Source organism: Neofelis nebulosa, chromosome 5 (assembly GCF_028018385.1).
Source record: "Neofelis nebulosa isolate mNeoNeb1 chromosome 5, mNeoNeb1.pri, whole genome shotgun sequence".
In the NCBI taxonomy this organism is placed as follows: Eukaryota; Metazoa; Chordata; class Mammalia; order Carnivora; family Felidae; genus Neofelis; species Neofelis nebulosa.
The window spans coordinates 92,092,254-92,113,150 of record NC_080786.1 but is presented as its reverse complement, the minus strand read 5'-3'; the positions used below and the strand labels follow the sequence as shown (position 1 = coordinate 92,113,150).

The 20,897-nt window shown below is 41.8% G+C and overlaps 1 protein-coding gene and 1 long non-coding RNA gene across 2 annotated transcripts; one reads left to right on the top strand and one right to left on the bottom strand.

The window, feature by feature from the left end:
- The first annotated feature begins 14 nt into the window (after nt 1–14).
- FBXO40 (F-box protein 40) lies at nt 15–20,231 on the top strand. The gene is made up of 5 exons (XM_058731243.1): nt 15–248; nt 360–469; nt 11,155–11,187; nt 12,308–14,227; nt 16,926–20,231. Exons 3-5 carry the CDS (start codon nt 11,185–11,187, stop codon nt 17,139–17,141), a joined length of 2,139 nt encoding a protein of 712 aa, XP_058587226.1. The 5' UTR covers nt 15–248; nt 360–469; nt 11,155–11,184; the 3' UTR covers nt 17,142–20,231.
- Nucleotides 11,084–12,349, bottom strand: LOC131512476 (uncharacterized). The gene is made up of 2 exons (XR_009262145.1): nt 12,239–12,349; nt 11,084–12,164 (listed from the first exon to the last, which is right to left on the bottom strand). It is a non-coding gene; the product is annotated as an uncharacterized LOC131512476 (long non-coding RNA).
- Nucleotides 20,232–20,897: the final 666 nt, after the last annotated feature.

Sequence of the window (20,897 nt, the reverse complement as noted above, 5' to 3'; positions counted from 1 at the left end):
TAGAGCAGCAGCCTGGCCTGAATGCTCCACCAGCCACAGTGAGCACAGCTGGATCTGCCGACTGCACGCACAGGAGTCTGAGAGGCTGCTCCGGTCTTGAAAATGATCCTTCTTAAAAAGATTTGCCTCCTTCCTCAAAGGAAAGAAAACCTATTGATATAAAAGCTCACTTCCCTTCTGGCTTCCCCTGCTAAATGCTACTCCAGTAGAGACCAAGTGTTGATGAATACAGGGGAAAGAAAAAAATCGTAAGCTGAGCCTGGTCACATTGCCCCTTGTGATATAGTTTTATTTTTAACTTCGAAACACTTGAACTATTTCTGTTGAAGTTTTCTCTCCTTTCCCTGCCTCCTCAACAGAACTCTGTCCTCTGCTGCAGCTGATGCACCACGGCCACTTCCTGCGATCTGCTTGTTCACAATCAAGGGACACAGGTGCAGCAGATGCTGACTCCGCCCGTGCCGTTAAGGTAAGCTCTTCAAACTCGAGCAGGTGCACCAGGGGGACACGTGGAGTGATGAACATGGAGATGGAAGCTGGGCTGCGCACCACCTTTTTGCTCTGAACAAGAGGAATGTTAAGCAAATTAGTTAGATGTGGCGGAGAAAGGGGTGGGCTTTGAGAATGAGACTCAGCCATATGTAAACTCTTCTTTTAAATCAAAAATCTTAGAGCAGGAAGAAATTACCTGCTTTCTGACAGCTTACGTTCTCTCTTCTATAATCAACCAAAGTGGCTATGTGATGTCTCTAAAGTTATACAGTAGTGATGGGGGGTTGGGGCAGGGTGGAGAAGATGGTGAGGGAATAGGTAGAAGGATTTCTATTTCTATTTTCTATTTCTATTTTCTAAAGTCCAAATGCTATGATCTTTTCACCAATCAGCATTTGCTACGTTAACTGCCATTCTATGTACCTTAAATTCCATCCCCTGTGTCACACTACCAATTAATAATATAGCACAATTATATTCACTGTATGTGCTATTTAAACTCTGTTCATAGAGCTTAAAACCTGTTTTTCTTTAACAATATTCCCTAAGTGTGGTTCTCTCCTCTCTAAATCTCTTGAATCCAAAATGCATCCATGGAATAGAAGTGAGAGTATTTTACAAGTTGACAAATTTATACAGGCTTTTGCACACAAACCCCAAATTATTACAAAGTTGGAGCTTGCACATCCAGAGGGCCAAAGGGAAAATGATGAATGATACTTGAAGTATCAAAAGCTTTAAAATGTAGATTATTTCTAGTTTTTGAAATAACTGCATAGCATTGCATGCACAAATAAATTGTCAGGGATAAGGGTGCAGTGTTTATTTTGTTTCCCTCTGGGACTTGCTTTAATGTTCAAAGTTCAGCTAAGGACATCCTAGGAAGTAGCCTATGCAGCAAAAGGGATTCTGTACACTCTGAACTTTGCAGTGTACAGGCTAAAGCTACCAATGCCAAGTAAAAAAAGACCTACCCAGATACCCTAACTCCTGGATTCCTTCCTTCCTGCCTCTGTAACCTCCAGACATATCCCATAACTGTGCTGTAGACATCTAGATTGTACTTATCCCTGTTTGCTGGGGACAATGTATTGTATAGAGCTGACTAACTTCCCTTAATTTTGTCAGGGTTTCCACAGTACCAAGGTCTTCAAGGTATATGGTGGGATGCTGTGCTGGCAAGACAGGGGCGTGGTGGTTTAGAAGTAACCAAGCATACAGGCTACCTCACAGCTACCCCAAGATAATCTGGCTAATTAGCACTTTCTTGGCCAATACAAAACAGTAATTAAAAATACTGATACTAATAACACAAGCACCAGATATGAGAATTAACTAGGGTATAATGAAAATGCTGGAATCATAGCCCAGAAGCCCAGGATTGTGGACCCAGGTATGGGAATTATCATCAGCCACTGGTTGTGTTAAAATTTCAAGAGACAAAGGGATTACTTTAGTATTTAAGTTTATACACTTTCTTTCCCTAGAATTAAAATCACCATAGCAGCGGAACAGGTGAACAATGTATAATTAAAGTAACTAATTAATTGGGTAACAGGTTAAGAGTTGAAGAATATCTCTGATCTTTAACTTTTGACCTTGTCACTTCCACTGAAGATAAAGCTCAGGAATAAATAATTATCGCCAGGGCCAGCCACATGAGGAGGCAAAATAGTTAGTTGCTGATATCATGTGAGGGGTGCTGAAAGGGGCCCTTGCCTAAAAATATCTCCCTGACATCAACCCTGTTTGCCTACTAATTTTAAAATTATAGTAAAGAATGTTAAAGCTATTATCTGTTAATCCCATTCTCTTTTGCTTGAGTCAGTGATTTAAATATACCTGCTATATGCCTCCTCATGACCTTGTTGGCCAGTGACAGTCAGGCACCACCTCTTTCTCATTCTTCCAGGCTCTGTCCTATTTTGCCCTTGGTACCATGTAAGCTGCCCACATGCTCTTTGCCACCACCACAACACAGGTTGCTCTGTGTGGCATTGTGCTTTCCACAGAATTCTCACTATTACATCAAGGTGAGAAGCAAGGGAAGGACACTTCACTTTTCTCTGGGCCTCAGCTTCTCTTGTACGAAATGAAGAGGTTAAACTAGACACTTTCATTTCAAAGTGAGGTTCTTAGACCATCATCAGGAGCTTGTTACATGGTTAAGACTCTCGGGCCCCGCCCTAATCCTACCAGATCCAAATCCACATTTTAAAAAGATTGCCCAGGTGATTCCTACACACAAGCTCCAGAGCAGAGGATTTCTGATTATGTGCCCAATCCAGATTTCTGATTTAGGACTGCAAAGATTTAGAACAAGTACTACAACCTCCTGAAAACCAATTCTGGCAGCATTCAGAGTTTCTATTATAACTTGAGCCCACAGAATTCTCTTCCGTTCAGTTAAGGCTACATTCACATAATAACATTGAAAACATTTCTTTTTCTTTATTTAAAAAAAAAAAAAGGGGGCGCCTGGGTGGCGCAGTCGGTTAAGCGTCCGACTTCAGCCAGGTCACGATCTCGCGGTCGGTGAGTTCGAGCCCCGCGTTGGGCTCTGGGCTGATGGCTCGGAGCCTGGAGCCTGTTTCCGATTCTGTGTCTCCCTCTCTCTCTGCCCCTCCCCCGTTCATGCTCTGTCTCTCTCTGTCCCAAAAATAAATAAATAAAAAAAAAAAACGTTGGAAAGAAAAAGAAAAAAAAAAAAAACCATGGGGCACCTGGGTGGCTCAGTTGGTTAAGCATCCGACTTTGGCTTAGATCAGGTCATGATCTCACGGTTTGTGGGTTCGAGCCCCTCATCAGGCTCTGTGCTGACAGCTCAGAGCCTGGAGTCTGCTTCAGATTCTGTGTCTCCCTCTCTCTCTTCCCCTCCCCAACTCATCCTCTATTTCTCTCTGTCTCAAAAATAAATAAATATTTTTTAAAAATCAAGAAAATTTTAAAAAGCCCCAAATTAGCAGACATCTGACATCATTACAACTTTCCTCCTAAATCTGTCTCAAATTGCTCTCACACAGCTCTTTCAAAAAGCTGTTTTCTTTAGGGTTCTATTTTATTGCATTCAATTCAATCCTATTGAATAAACATTGAGTTCCAGGAGAACATTGGCTGTACTCACTCTCTCAGTGTCTCAGAAACTACTGTGCACATTCTTTGAGGGTATTCTCCTTCTTTGGTATTCCAGTCAGATCTCCTTTCCCACCCAAACACATTCTCCTGGCCAGATGACTTCTGCTCCATTGATGGCCTTCATCCCCAGGCTCTCCATCATAGCAACTTCCCTTAGAAGGTACTGACTCTGTAGCCCATTGCAATAGAGAAGCCAATTTTAGCTGACATCTTCCCTTTTTGCTCAATGAACAGAATAATGTATGTAGGTAAATAATAAAGATGACAAACTTGGGCTTAGGAAGCAAAGATGCCTCAATCTGCCTTTGTGACATCTGTAAGATCCTCCAGCATGGATGCCATACTGTTTGAATTTTTAAGAGCTTCAGGAATGAATGTGGTGAATACAAGGCACCATAGTTGGGGGGGGGTGGTTTAAGGGTACTCACATTCTTATGGGACTAAGGTAAGACTTTTTTCTTAAATGGGGTTTGAAGATGATTAAGCAGGCAGTGGAACATAAGCTACACTGGCCTGAGGGAGAACTGAATACTGAAAGGCTGGCCAAGAGGGGCAGGAGTGATGCAATGGGAAGACATAAGACCTGGATGCAGAAGTGACCATGGGAATGACCTTCCTCATAGGGGAAGGACTAACAATTGAGTGACACTTTCTCTACTTTATGTTATTTGTCATAATCCTATGGGGTATTATGAGTTCCATTTTATCAATGAATAAGTTAGCTTTAGGGAAATTAACTTGTGAAAAATTACTTAGCTAGCACATGACAGTGTTCATGAATTTACTTTATTTTGAGGGTGCCAGGTAAGGCCTCCACAGGAGGAAACATAACAGCTGAAATCTAAACAGCAGGAAGGAGCCCATAACACAAATAAAGAGTGAAGGGAGAATTTTAGTAGAAAGAACCAGCACAAAGTCCCTACACTGGACTAAGTGACAAGGCTAGAACTAAGTGCTCAAGGGAGAGGTGAGGTAAAGGAGGCCAGCAGGGGACACTGATGCAGGGCCTTGTGGGCCAGGATAAGGGTGTCAGAATTTACTCCTCGTGATGGGAATCCACTGGAGATTTTAAGTGGGAATAATGACCCGGTGTTAAAGTTATTGAAATCACTCTTCTGCTGATGAATGTAGATTACAGAGCACAAGATGGGAAGGGTGAGACTGATTACAGGTTTTTGCACCAGACTAGATGAGTATGATGGTGCTTGGATCCAGGCAGTGGTGGTGGAGATGGGAAGATATGGACAGAACTGCCCACTGCCCTTTCAGATCTCTCCCCAAGGCCTTCCTACCTAACTGGGCAGTAGTTCCTCTGTGACTGAAAGCACAAAATCAACCAGCTTCTATCTCAGTGGTTCTTAAACTTGAGCTTACAACAGAATCAGCTGGATGCAGCAGTTCTGATTCCGTAGGTCTGATTTGGTAGGGCCCAATAGTTTACATTTCTAACCAATTCCTAGGTAATACTGACACTGTGGGTCAGTATGTGGGTCAGTTTAAGGGGCACTGTTCTAGCTGACTTGCCTTTTCTTATTAATTTACTCCTTTGTGAGTGGTCCACACAGCACCACAACTTGCATCAAATGTTTCTCCCCTACCAGGTTCTAACTTATCCCCTATTTTTGTAAAGAATATCTATCACTTAAACTCATGTACCTGGTCCTTTCACCTATTCACATTCCACTTAAACTGCATCCAGTACAATGAGTAAAATCTAGTTCTGTGTAGACTTTTTTTTTTAACTATTTAAGTCTAAATTATTTCATGTTGACTGCTATCTCCTCTATCTAGGGGAACATTAAAACATAATTTGGGGAGAGGGTTTCAGAGGGTGTTCTGACCATGGACTTGATTGAAGTTCATTTTTAAGAGGAGAGAATGTATTGCCTTTTCAGACAGGAAGTGAGAATGTATTTATTTATTTAAGTTTATTTATTTATTTTGAGAGAGAGAGAGGCAGAAAGGGAGAGAGAATCCCAAGCAGGCTCTGCACTGTCAAGGGCAAAGCCTGACACAAGGCTCAAACTCACCAACCATGAGAACATGACCTGAACTGAAATCAAGAGTCAGATGCTTAACTGACTGAACCACCCAGGTGCCCCAGGAAGTATTAATTTAAAGGTGAACATAGAAGCATAGAAACTGAAGGAGGAAATGGCACCTGGATAAAAATACATTGTTTTTGTCATTGAATTTTGTCAACTTTTTCCACCATGAAGAGTTTCTATAATGTATGTGCTTTAACTTAGTAGGTTTTTGAGTTTAAATCTCAGAATCTATATTATGCTACAGATTCTAACCTAAAAACTTTACTTTCATATTTATGCTACCTCAAATGCAAGGCCAGGGGCATGGATACTTTTCATATTTCCTCTATTCAGATGGGGTACAGTATGGAATATGGTCCAGACGAGGACCAAAAAAGTCATCAGAGGGATGAAGATGCTTCCTATGAATGATGAACATCCAGTTCCTCTACAGTCTGGAAAGATTATATATGTATTCTGTGCCTCAATTGGAGGAAGGGAGGATCTTCCCCTAATGGGCTCCAGTCATGGGCTTGCTTTCATCCCAAATCACAGAGATAGACCACATGTCTCTGTGGGTCTCTGAGGGACACAGTGTGATGTAGCAAAGAGTACAGAGTTTGAAGCTGGACAAACCTAGGCTTCTTTGTGTTCCACTGTAAAGTATAAAGGGTAAGACCCACATCACATAGTCGTTTGAGGATTAAATGAGGTGTTACTTAAAGCACATGGTAGGCACTAAAATCTTATTTCTCTTTCTCCCTGGCATCCAAAATGCAGAAAAATCCCTCAGTCTATGAAAGTCAGACAAACACCATCGAGGATAAGGATCCAGTCACTGCACTGGAACAGAGATTAGGAGAACAAATCATCTTATGTCACAAGATAACCAATGATATATATAAGTTGAACAATTTGGGGCAAGACCAAGTGGCTACAACATAAGATGATCGATCAAGTATCCAAGTTTGTCTGGCACTAAGAGGCTTCCTGGGAGTTAAATCAAACTTCCTCAGAGCTAAAACCAAGAAAGTCCCAGGCAAACCAGGATGATTGGTCACAATGCTTACCTAGCAATAATTAGACAATCAAGAATTTTGGATTGTCCTTTATCTCAGTGGGAACAATTTCCCCTAGATATACAACAAAAGGTTTAGATATGATTTTTTACACCCTTAGGCTATACTTATCTTTCTTCTCCCCTCCACTGTCAAACTGCTCCAAAGGATAGTCTACACTTCTGTGTCTTTCTGCTCAGTACATGTCCTCTCTCAAAGTCCCTTATTTGGTGTAGCTCCAGAGCCTGGCAGAAGATCTTTAAATAGCATCATTAAAAACAGAACAAACAAAGGAAACAGCATCTTTGTTCCTGCATGCATGGTTTGTTTGTTTGTTTTCTTTTAAAGGGATATTTTCAAGTAACTTCAAAGACATGGAGAGCAATAGGGCTCCACCACAAATGTTTCCAGTTTCAATAGCACTGCTCCAAACAAAACAAAACAACAACAACAAAAACCATACTTTATAATGCTGAAGGATAAGAAATGATTTGGTTCAGAGTTCATCACCACTGTCCCTCCAGCCAACCATATCCCTGCTGCTGGGGCTGAGTTGTCATCACACACACAGAGCACACGGAACTAGCTAGGCCTGCTTTTCCCTTCCCAGAAGCTGGTCTCAACTTTGTGACAGAACCAGGCTGGCAAATACAAAGGTAGACAGTCATGCTGCTGGTAGCTTCTTTCACTTAGCCTTATTCCATTTGCGATCTGCCTCTTCTTTCCCACCTAAAAACCAGTAGGGGACTCTGAGTCACCCAGACTGCATCTTTGTGTCTTTTATGAATAGAAAGCAGATGATCACACTCTCCCAACAAGGCCACAGGCCCTGCCAATATTGGAATGTGTGTTTAATGGCTTCCCCCTCCGCTCCAAGCAAACACCACATTTTGCATGGCAAGGGTCCCACCGCACAGCTGAAATGCCACATTTGCTCTGCCAAGAGCTCTTTGGGGATCTACCATGAGCAGTGACATTGTTATCATTGTTCTTAATCTTGAGGCAGCATTTGAGGCTATAGCTCACCATTTCCTTTACATGGGGCCACATAGTTCCGACTCTTAGCTCTCTGGTCTCTCTTCTCTGGCTTTACTCCTCCCCACTGTCTTGAAAGTGGTCATACTTAGCTCTGTACTTCACGGCTCAGATGCCTATTCTATGCTTTTCTTTCTCCAGTTATGGCTTCCTCTCTCATTTCTAAGTGAACACTTCTCAAATCTACATCTTTCCATTCTACCCACATCTTCCCATCCTCATGATCTGTCATCACCTTAAAAACTTGTATTAAACTTGCTGGGCTCATCTTTCCCCCCAAAACAATTCCTTCTTCAGACTTCTATTTTTCTCAGAATTACATCCAATGTTCTCTCTTCCTTGTTCAAAATCTTGGCATCAGCTTTGACTCCTCCTCTTTCCCCATCTCCAGACAGAAACCAAAATGCTGTGATTCCCTTGTGATGCCTACTGTCTGCCTCATCTTGCCTAATTCCATACCATCAGTCCTGCTCCTGCAGCTTCATCACCCTCCATGAAGCAGTTTCTTACTCCAAGCCCTCCACACTGTTCCTCCACTGCTGGTTAATACCCAGTCACAGTGTTAAATGGCCCCTTATTGAGCAAGCAAATAATTCCAGATGCTTTAGCCTCATATTTACAAATTTCCACAATAAACCCATGATGAACTTTCCCCCCACAGGAGTGATCAATCTAGAATATAGCAGGAGCCTAACTGAATGCTAAGTTGTATGCTAAAAGCTCCAGTAGCTGGACTCTTACATCCAAAAGATGTCCTCTTGCCCAATCCTATCCTGCTGCACCTCAGTCCAGCCCTCACAGCCCTTCACTCTGCTCAATTCCCCCTCTACCTTTAACACCTTAATTTATCTCCTCCTGGGCCCTGAGTCCACTTGGTAGTCTTGCTTACAACTTCTCACCTGCCTCCTGATTCAGGATATTAGGGATAAAGAGCTATCTGCCATGATTCCTCTTTCACACTCAGTAGTCCTAGTGCATAAGAATCAGACGGGTAATATATTAAGGATGTGAATTCCAGACACAGCCCTCACTTAAGTCTGAGGTGCAGACTATGCTATGCTATGCTGTCCAATAGAACTTTTTATGCAGATGGAAATGTTCTGTTTTGTGTTGTCCAATAGAATAGCTACTAATCACATGTGGTCATTGAATACTTGAATTGTAGCTAGTGTGACCAAAAACCTGAATTATTAATTTTATTCCATTTTGATTAATTTAAATTTAAATAGTCACATGTGGCTGGTGGCTGCCACCGTGAACAGTGCAGACTTATAGATTTAACAGGCATCGTGAGTGACTAATTCTGCTTAGCAATAGTGTTGAAGAACTACCTAAACAAGCAGTGTGACACTTATGCTCCCTTACTGGCACATTGTAATCAACAAATGTTTGTTGGAGGACTGAATGAACAAATGAGTATATGAATAAATTTGAATATAATTTCCTTGAGATTTAAGACTGTCTCTTCTGGAAAAGAAATTTGAGGGGACTTTTCCAAATTAAAAGAGGCTAAAAAGACTTACCAACCAAATGTAATAAATTGACCTTAAAGGGACCCTGGTTCCAAAGTTAAAATTTTTTTTTTTTAAAGTATTGAAGACATTCTTTGGGACAATTGTGTAAATTTGAATACAGACAGCATATTACATGATATTAGAAAATATTTTTTTCATTTTCTTAGGTGAGATAATGTTATTACAGTTACAAAGGAAAATTTCTTCAGTCTTAGGAAATACGTGCTAAAGTACTCAGGGATGAGGTGTCATGATATCAACAACCTATTTTCAAGTGCTTTGGTAAAAAGTGTGTGTGTGTGTGTGTGTGTAGAGGAAGAGAGAGAAAGCCAAAGTGGCAAAATGTTACCTTTAAAATCTAGGTAGAGTATATTTGGCTGTTCATTGTATATGTTCTTTCACCTTTCCTGAATATTTGAATTTTTTTAAGTTATAGGAAAATTCACCCACAATGAATTGGCAAATCCTAAAGTAAAATAAAATTTTAAAATACTGTATTTTCTGACTTTTGGGTTCTAACTCCACCCTACCCCACCCACCCCACTCCATCCCAGACTAACATAGTGCTGACATTGTGCTATAAACTCTGTAGACCAGGTGCTGCAAACTGGCAACCTACAGATCCTATGTAGTTTGCATACATGTTTTACCTTGGCCCAAATAGAGGCTGCATTTGTTCTGATTAAATTAGTTGCCAACTTTAAAATTCCAAGGATTTTTATCGTAATGTATTATGCAGCAAGATGTTTTGCAATATAATGAAATAAAAATTACTCATTTTAGGGGAACCTGGCTGGCTCAGTCAGTAGAGCACGCAACTCTTGATATCAGGGCCATGAGTTCAAGCCCTACACTGGGCGTGGAGCCTACCTAAAAAGTTGTAAAAAAAATAAAATAAAAATAAGACACTTATTTTATAATAGCAAACATGTATAGATCATGTCCTATGAGACAAGTACTATTTTAAGAGTTTTGGGTATTTAACTCATTTACTCCCCACAACAGTGCTATGAGATAGGTACTATTATTATTCTCCCTTTTACAGATGGGGGAAATGATGAACAAAGAGATTAAGTAACTTTCTCAAAGTTTCACAACTACTGACTTATAGTGCCAGGTTGAATCTTGCACAGTCAGCCTCCTTACAACCATACTTTACCGCCAGTCACAACAATCTGCATCCCCAGTTTCTCTGGAAAAATCGGATGATCTGGCAACATATTCCCATGTGGGACCAATTGACCAGAGCCAAGGAGCTACATTCTCCTGAAGACAGGGCATCTTCTCTTCTGCTTGCCAGAGTTCCCATTCAGCCTGCTTCTGGGGCCTTGGGGTCTGACCCCTGCTCTAGCCACAGCACAGCTGAATTCAGCAGGCAGAAGGACAGATGGTAGATACATCACAGATACTTGTACACCTGCCCCAGGCCAAGCTGAATATCAGGCTAACCTGGTAGTGAGCATGAAGCTCTACTGGGAGAGAAAGTTAGGAGGGAAACTTGGGCCAGATGTGTGTGTGTGGTAGTTATGGGAGGCATGGATGTGTGGAACATCAGACCAACTGTTGGTAGACAAAGGAGAAAAGTTACAGGAACCAAAAGGTACATATCCCATGCCTGGTAAGATGCCCCACCAGAGGGCTGGGTGTCAGTGAGAAGACTGTGGGCTAGCATGGCCCGGGACTCCATCACTTAGCAGCTGTATAATCTTGGACAAGTTATTTAACTTCTCCAGCTTCCATTTCCTGGACTATAAAATGTGGGCAATGACATTTACCTCGAGGGTGGTTAAAGGAATCAGAGTGTACAAAGTCTCTTTGGTGCCTGTTAATACACATAACCAAAATGCTTTTCTTACTAATCATTCATATTCATATTTTCATGTTTTCCCCTAGATTTACAAAGCAAGAAGAAATTAGGAAGCTATGGTAAGTAGTATGGTGATTATTGGATTTTCATCTTTCAGGGGTCCAGGTCTGGCTTCATTTAACCTGTAGCCGAAGCAGCTGGCAGACTTGCCGTTATGGTTGATGATACTTATTGACTTTTGGCCAAACCAGAGATGCTAGAGAAGAACCTAGAAGAAACTGACATGGAGTAAGGGAAAAGCAGAGAGATGAGAGAGATTTGTGGGCAAATACTTTCACTAAAACTTTAAAAATGAAAAACCCAAACATCCAGCAATAAACTAAGTGGTTGACAATTCCTTCATTCAGCAAATTGAGTGCCTACAATGGTCCAAGTGCTGGAGATACAGATGTGAATAAAACTAGACATGGCCCCTGTCCTCCCAGCACTTGGTAGGTAGTTGGTTAAATAAATGACAGCACACTCACTCTGGAATATTACACTGCCACGATGAAGACAGTTTGCAAAGAATCATTAATAAAGCAGGTTGGTCTAATGTTATAATAGCAAGGTAAATACAGGATGAAGAATTGTATTCACAGTATTAACAAGATAATATAAATCACCCATAATCCACAACTCAAAAACAATTATCAACATTGTAGTCCATTACATTCAGCTTTTTCTTTTTCTATTCTTTTTTTTTAAATTTTTTTAATATTTATTTATTTTTGAGAGAGAGACAGTGAGAGCCAGGGAGGGGCAGAGAGACAGAGACAGAGACAGCAAGAGACAGACAGACAGACAGAATACGAAATAAGCTCCAGGCTCTGAGCTGTCAGCACACAGCCTGATGCGGGCCCAAACCCATGAACTGGGAGATCGTGACCTGGGCTGAAGTTGGACGCTTAATTGACTGAGCCATCCAGGCGCCCCTTTCTTTTTCTATTCTAAACACATCTACTATATACATAGAATAAACTATTGGAAAATGAAGAAGAGAGTGTTGGTAGTTGTTATTTTGGGGTTGTGGGATTATGAGTGATTTTTGCTTCTTCTCTATGATTTTGTAGATTGTCCAAGGTTCCTATAATAAGCATGTATAAACAGGTAATAATCCAATTAAAACACAGTCACAGACATGCATAGAGCTTCTCTCCCCCATTTGTTTTCTCTTTCCCCTTGCTTTGGTGTCTCCAGGGTAGGGCACGCAAGCCTCTAAGTGGGCAGCACAGGCATTGTGAGAAATGCTTTGACCGTCACTGCCACATTCCTGTGGAGCCTGATGTCTCCTGTCTGGTGATAAACTGCCACCTGTCCTGTGGTGCTACCTTCCACATGTGCAAAGAGGCAGAGCATGAGCTCCTCTGCCCTCTGGAGCAGGTTCCATGCCTCAACTCTGAATATGGCTGCCCCCTTTCCATGTCCCGCCACAAGCTGGCCAAGCACTTGCAAGTGTGCCCTGCCAGTGTGGTCTGCTGCTCCATGGAGTGGAATCGCTGGCCAAACGTGGACTCTGAAACTACCCTTCATGAGAACATCATGAAAGAGACCCCCAGTGAGGAGTGTTTGGACACAGCCCTGGCCCTCCAGGACCAGAAGGTCCTTTTCAGATCTTTAAAAATGGTAGAACTTTTCCCAGAAACTAGAGAGCCCACTCGGGAGGAAACTACCATGAATGGTGAAGCCACTTGGGAGGAAATGGGAGGAGCAGTGGGTGGAGTGGATGCCAGTTTGGTACCACATGGGTCTCTGTCAGCAGCTAATGGAGAAATGGTAGAGCTGAGTCAAGAAGAACGAGAGGCATTAGCCAAAACCAAAGAAGGGATGGACCTGGCCAAGTATGACAAGTGGGAAAATATATTCAGCAAAGAGCATGCAGCCTCTGCTTTAACAAGTACATCAGTGAACTGTGACAACAATAACAGGAACAACCCAGGAAAAGAACAGGTTTCCAGTGACAATAACATGGTAAGGGAGGATGATCTCCAAGAGAAAGAGAAAGAACCACAGCAAAAACAGAAGCAGCAGGACTTTAATGCAGTCGTGGAAAAGACAGGGCTTGCCCCTTGGCAGGATGGTGTTCTGGAAAGACTGAAAACAGCTGTGGATGCAAAGGACTATAATATGTATCTGGTGCACAATGGAAGGATGCTTATTCACTTTGGTCAGATGGCTGCTTGTACACCTAGGGAGAGAGACTTTGTTTATGGCAAACTTGAGGCTCAGGAAGTAAAGACTGTTTACACCTTCAAAGTTCCTGTGAGCTACTGTGGGAAGCGGGCTCGCATTGGAGATGCCATGTTGAGTTGTAAGCCAAGTGAACACAAGGCCGTAGATACTTCAGATTTAGGGATCACTGTGGAGGACCTGCCCAAATCAGATCTCATCAAAACCACCCTCCTGTGTGCTTTAGAAAGAGAACTTAAAGGTCATGTCATCTCCGAATCTAGGAGCATTGATGGGCTGTTTATGGATTTTGCTACACAGACATACAATTTTGAGCCAGAACAGTTTTCTTCTGGGACAGTGCTGGCTGACCTCCTAACCACTGACAACCCAGGGGGGCTCCATGTGGAACTCCACAGTGAGTGTGTCACCCGGAGACATAACAAAAGCAGCTCTGCCTTCACTTTCACTTGCAACAAATTCTTCAGGAGGGATGAATTTCCCTTACATTTCAAGAATGTCCACACAGACATTCAATCATGTCTCAATGGCTGGTTCCAGCATCGATGCCCTCTCGCCTACTTGGGATGTACTTTTATTCAAAACCATTTCCGTCCCCCAGGACAAAAGGCAAAAGTGATTTATAGTCAGGAGCTCAAGACCTTTGCCATCAAGCCAGAGGTTGCTTCAGAGCTGGGTGAGAGAAAGAAGAACAACCATCTCTCAGGCCGTGGAGCAAAAAGCCAGAATTCTCTAACCAGCTTGCCCCTGGAGGTTTTGCAGTACATTGCTGGGTTCTTGGACAGCATCAGCCTGTCCCAGCTTTCCCAGGTATCTGTGCTGATGAGAAATATCTGTGCTACTTTGTTACAAGAGAGAGGGATGGTCCTCCTACAGTGGAAGAAGAAGAGGTATTCTCATGGAGGCACTTCCTGGAGAGTCCACAGAAAGGCAAGTAAACTCTTATTCATTCATTCATTCATTCATTCACTCAACAACTATTTAGGAAGAGCTTTCTATGTGCCAAGCACTGTACCAGGCACTGGCAATGTACTAGGTTACTGGGAATAAGACATAATTCCTAAATTCAAGGAGGCCAGTCCAGTAGGGAAGACAGACCTACAGACATATAAATGACAATACAAATGGTAGTGCCTGTTTATCTCTGTGTATGTGTCCTGGATATCTTCTGCTTGCTCACATGATTCATTCTCCAACCCTGTGATCAGTTCCCTGGGAGGCTGATCTCTACAGACTATCTCAATCAGCAGACTTGCCCGCCAGCTTCCATTTGGGCTAATCAAATGGGAGTGTATCAGTAGGAAATGGGAGGGAGGTAGACTGAGTTGATGTATCTATTCTTCTGGCTTCCTCCCTTTATGCATTTTTCCCTTCCATGACACCTAGCACTGGCCATGTCCCTCCATTGAAGGTGACTGTTTCAGGTGGCTCTCTCCACAAAGTTACTCATTCTGGGATACAATGACCTCCTTTCTTCTTCCCTTTCATGCCTAGGGTATTAATGCTCTAGATTGTTACTTGCCTGGGTACTGCACTATATCTTGTGGCTTTCCTACACCCTGCCCATACATTTGTATATCATTATTTTTTTTAATTCTCTTCAAATTACCAAGTTAAGTGTGCCATCTGTTTCTTGCCTGGACTCTGATACAGTATGCCAACATACTGGCATGCAGTATGGCATGCAGTCTCCTCAGTCCCATATCAACTCATTTTTTAAAAAAGACTTTTTGCCTTTGTTAAAGGAATTTTGAAATTCTAAAATAATTTGGTCCACTGATCTCTTCTGATTCAAATACCTATTTACTTTCTCAAAAAGCTGCTGTGTAAATCAAAGAATCTTTCTCTTCAGAAAAATCTTACTTCTTTTTTCCAATCACATTACACTTGCCGAACTGCATCATAACTTCTATTAGTTTATACCATACAGAAGTGAAACTCCTTAGCATCCTTTCCCATGGTAAATATGTTGGTAATATGAACCACAAATTAATAATGCCCATTTAGCTCAATAATTCCATAATCTCACTGTTGAATTTTTTCCCAAAATGTGGGTGTACAAACTGGCACTGGGGAGTTAGAGTTGTTTACACCTATTTTCATTAATTATGTCTAAAACATCTTATATGTTTTCTATTATTTATTCCCTGAACAGTCTTCTTTAAAAAATAATCATGAGACTCTCCTTCATGTATCCAGGCCTGCATCCACGTGTTTAATAAACACTGACTTCCACCCATCCACATGTTAGGGACAAACATGAATGAGACTGAGAACCTGCCCTCAGAAACTGTATAGTCTAGAACTGTCTAATATCTTTCTCTATAAAATCGGATGCAAACAATTTAATTTATGTAGTAGAAATTCCATTAATTTTTGGCTCATGTTTGTCCCCAGTTCAATGATTCCTGACCACTCTTGAAAATTATTTCGGACAAACAAATTTCCTTTTAGAAAGGAAGAAAGAGAATTTAGTTGGAGCTAAAGGATGCTCATATTAAAATGGCTTTTTTTAAGCAAAAAAGGGAAATAGTTCTAAAATCTCAGAAAATACCTTTTTTTACATAGGAACAAGGATAAGAAACTGAGGGTGAAGTGTCAGGTTGAAAGGGTCTCAGGTTATGCCTATCCTTATAGCCAGATTTTAATTTTTTTAATGTTTATTCTTTTTTTTTTTTTTTTTGAGAGAGAGAGAGACAGAGCATGGGCAGGGGAAGGGCAGAGAGAGGGAGACACAGAATCTGAAGCAGACTCCAGGCTCTGAGCTGTCAGCACAGGAGAGTCCAACACAGGGCTCGAACCCACAAACCATGAGATCATAACCTGAGCCAAAGTCAGACGCTCAACCAACTGAGCCACCCAGGTACCCCTATTAGATTTTAAAACTAGTAACTCTGCACCATATCCTAGGTGGAAAGGCCAAAAGGGGGTTTGTGTACCAGATATCTATATTTCTCCTGAGGTTTCTGTGTTAGGATACTTTTAGTTTTAAGCAACACCAACTTAAAATGGCATAAACAATAAAGGGAATTTTGGCCCACAAAACTAAACAAATCCACAGGTAATGGCTTCAGGTAAGATTTGATCTAGCAGTTCAAAAATGCCCCCAATGACCTTTTTACTTTCTATATCTTATTTCTACTTCCTCACTAGTGGCTCCTTTCTAAGACACAGTTATCCCTTGGTGGTCCCTTTTGGCTGCCAGCAGCTAAGACAGCAGTTTCCCAGTTCAAGTACAGAAGGAAAAAGAAAATCTGCTTCTTAATATCTCAAGCAAAAGTTCTAGGGTAGAGTCTTATTGACACTAATTGTCCTCATTTGAACCATGTGTCTATTCTAGAACTAATCACTGTTGCTGGTGGGAGGGTGGTGGGTGGGTGTCAATATGCAGATTGCTGTGGTCATTTCCATACATTACATGGCTGGCTGGGAAGATTATCAATTGGAAGGGGGGATTAGGAATTGGATGCTGAAGAAGGAACTAACAAATGTCTGCAGCAGCCACTAAACATTCTCTGGAAGCTAAGAACATGAAGAACAGAAAGGTATTTTCTTATAGTCTTCAAATAAAGCTAGCCTGAGATTATTGCCCCGGCATTCACTTTTGAACTTCTATGTTTCCTAACAGATCTGGCAATTCAGCAGCCTTTTCTCCAAAGTCAAGAGCTGGGAGTTTAATGAAGTTGCTTCCATGTCTGAACACCTGAAGGCCTGTCCTTTCAACATTGTAGAGCATAAGACTGACCCAGTTCTTCTGACCAGCATGTGTCAGCTCCAGGAGCAGCCCCGAGAAACCTTAGTCACCACCTTTAGAACCAGACCACGGGGAAGACACACTTGCTAAAGATTCAGATGCCACCATTTTTGGATTTGCCCTCCGAGTTACTGAAAGTAGGACAGAGTGTGGTTTTGAGGACTTTCTTCTGTAAACTGCATATGTGCTTTTCTAGGTATATGGAGCATGCACTGTCCTAAACCTGAGCAGTTGCACAGGATCTAAGAATTTTCTAAGCCGTGGTTTGTACACTTGCCATTAAGTGCCATACTGATTACTTATTTCCTTCTCCCCACCCCCTTTTTTTCCTAAAACAAATCAGTCTGAGGAGAAAAAATAGGTAACTTGAGGCCATTTAAAAAATAAGCCCAAGTCTTAGGAGATGAGAGAGCACTGAAATTCCATAACCAGTACAGACCTGTGTTTTTGTGGAGAATGTTTTAATTGATGAGCACTTTCAAATTTATGGGGCAAGCAACGCAGGATTGGGTCAGAGGTGTGTTCCACCTCTCATGAAGGGCACGTGGTTTGATGGTTCTGGAGCTGGGGTTGTCTTGATGGTTAAGTCTAGGTCTTCTTTTAGTCACTCCTGCAAACCCAGGAAGTCCAAGCATAGCTCAATGAAATGGAGACCTTGACCGAGTAGAGCAGCCTTGAGGACAACACAGGCCAAAGAATGAGAGGCAGAAATGAGGTCACAGAGTTTGTTGTAGAAAATCTTAGCAACATACAGAAGGACAGCCTTACAAAATGAGGAAAAGTCCAAAAGGGCATTGTATTAATGGAGAAAATTAGCACCAAAAGCCACACGCCTACTTTTAAACATGTTAAAAACGACTTGAGTCCAGATTCTTTTCTTCTTAAAATTATATTCTAGGTCTGGATTAGGGATAGCAGAGGTATAGCCCAGCACCATCCTGGGCTAGCTGAGATGACCTCAAGACATTAACACCAATTTCAGTGTCATGCCAGAATGCACAGGGTAGTCCAGAGAGACCACACATTGGCAGAGTCCAGACAAGGCCCACTGCAGTTCCTGTGGCCCACCAGGTCTTAGATACCATTCGAGTACCCTGTGAGGGATCATAGGAAGGAACACACCTGAACATAGTAGTTCCCATAGAACACATAGGAACATAATTGCTCCTACCTATTGTGGTTCATGACTCCAGTCTGTCAGAAATTGGTGATACTATTGGGCTTTGGTAACAAATAGTGAATACTCATGAAAATAGGAGTAAAATAAAAATACACAATAGACACTGCCATCCCCTAAAGCAGGGTTTCTCAGAACTATTGACATTTTGAACTGAACAATGCTTTGTTGTAAGGGACTATCCTGTGTGTTATCAGATATCTAGCAGCAGCCTTGGCCCCTATGCAATAGATACCAGTAGCCCTCCACCCCCACAGCTGTAACAACCAAAAATGTCTCCAGACATTGCTAAATATCCTCTGGGAGTAAAATCTCTCTGGGTTGAGAACCGCCATAAGCAATATCATACCAGTGGCAGTAACTTAGGATAAGTTTTTAGTACAGCAAAATCTTACATAAGTATCTACAATGGTTATGATTTTATGTAGCTCTTCTTTATTTACTAGATAAGTCTTAGATGTGATTTTAAGTTGGGAACCAGATGGAGCTGATTGTTCAGTGTGGCTTTATGTCCTTAGGTCATGTGCAAAGAAATATATCCTTTCAGTTCAGCTCTCTCCAGATGTAGCGGAAGCCAGCATGTTGAGCTACTTATCTTGTGTTTCCTTCCCTCTTACCTTAATTGGTGCCATTTTCCCAGCAGTCTTCAAACAAGTGAGAAAAGGGAAAAGGAGGACATGTATCATGCGGAAGCAGAGAACAAAGAATTTAGCCAACAAAAAGAGTTTAGTCGATCTGAATACTTGTTATTGCCTGGGTCTCTCTCTGAACATGGTTCAGAGCTGGTACAGATGAAGTAGAGGACACCAGTGAGAAGAGTCAGAAGGCATTAAAGCAAGTCCCAGAGTAGAAGCATGCTTATCTTTTCATTATAATATGCCACTTGGTACTATTTGGTAATGTAATTCTATTTTACATAATCCTTTTTGCTTGGTTTATATTTCACATTTGTATATAAGGCACCATTTTCTAAAAATACAGCTAGAGTGTGAGCTATGATTTTATTCAGTGAAGATGAGTAACTGGAAACAGCTGAGCACCAAAGTGGAAAAAAAGGAAGAGTTCCCCAGGTCTCAGCTCCATGTGTTTTGAATCCAGTCCCCTCCTATCTAGAGAAAGAAAGCTCCTAAAGTCCATTCTGGGTGTCTTCTTTTACTAGAAAAAGAGATAAAGTGTAGCTATTCACCAAGGGAGAGAAAAATCAGGGGCTGCTGTTAGATGAAAAATGGAGAGAAAGGAGGAGAGCAGAGGGATTTTCCTTCACACCTGGGCAGCTCAGGGTCCAGGAGAGCAGCCAGGAGGCTGCCCATACGGCTTTGTGGGCTGCACACTTACAGTTACTCTTTATTTTCCCAGTTACTGCCTTCAGAGCAAAATTAAATTGATTAGCATCATCAAACACATTTTATAAGATATCTAGTTGTATATGTTGCAGGAATCCAGGGTACTACAGGTATCCACCAGTCTACACAAACAAGCACATTTTATAGTGAGATGTCAGCTGAAGCAAAAAGGAAGCCTTTTAGAGAGGCTGTGGATTGGACTGAAAAATGACTGGATTCATGAGATGAGGGTATGTTGAGTAGCATGAGCAGCAGAATTATCTGACAGAGGCAAGACAGCTGGACGTTGCTTCAGATGAAGAAGCAGCAGAGGGGAGCGAAAAGGAATAGGAGTAGGAGTCTGGACAGGGAGGTATCTATGAACAGATACCTTGATGAGTTAATCTATCTGAAGTAGAGACCAGCCAAACATGGAGGGTGAAGTCTGCAGAACTGAAGCAGAAAGGAAGTTTCTGTCTTATAATGAAGGGAAAAGTGAAAAGCAAGGTGGAACTTGAAGATGGAACAGGAAAACCACTGTGAAAGTCTGATCTATCTGTGATATTGAGTCAAACTGAAATGAAGAATGAGATTGTGTACATCTGTGGTGACTTACCTCTGTGTGCTGGAAATCCCACTGTCTCTAGAAGTGGCAATAAAAGCTGTTTTGCACTCTGGAAAGCTAACTGAGTGATTCTTGTAAGTTAGGTCTAGAGACAGATCTGTGATTCACTGGCACAGAGGTCATTGTGGAAACAAAGGAGTGTGTGTCTTGAAGGAGAACCAAGGAACAAGCCTGAAGGATGCAGTGCTCTCGACACATGAGGAGCTCGCCAATTTTATGGAGTCCTAGAACAATTATGGATCTTAGTCATTAATCCTAGCTCCTGCTTGGGCCCACTGCTTTCTTCATCTTTGCCCCCAAATCCCTTTTATTTTGATTTTATCTAGGATCTCCTATTAGACCTTGCTGAGCCCAATGTCTCAGAAAAAAATGGCTGGAAAAACAAACAAAAAAACAAAACAAACAAACAAACAAACAAACAAACAAAAAACCCACCATACCCAGGTCTCTCATTCTTTCTCATCCCCATAATTTGCTTGGTGATTTGCTTTTTGCCCACCATTAGCTGTTTAAATGTACTCATCTCTTTTCCTATCAGCCTTGGCTCTGGACCACACAGAACAGTCATGAGTTTCCCCTATCTACCCTCTTACATGGCCATCGATTTCAGTCACCCAACTACAAGGAAGCCTGGACTTTCCCTAGTAGAGGCCACTGTCTCTGACCCTAAATCCTCTTAATACCTCACTGGAGCCTGTGTTCCTTTAGCTTTAGTCTTTTTT

Bases quoted from the DNA above. Each gene is read 5' to 3' on its own strand.
- FBXO40 (XM_058731243.1), top strand. The intron at 14,228-16,925 runs GCAAGTAAACTC...GTTTCCTAACAG, and splicing joins CCTGGAGAGTCCACAGAAAG to ATCTGGCAATTCAGCAGCCT.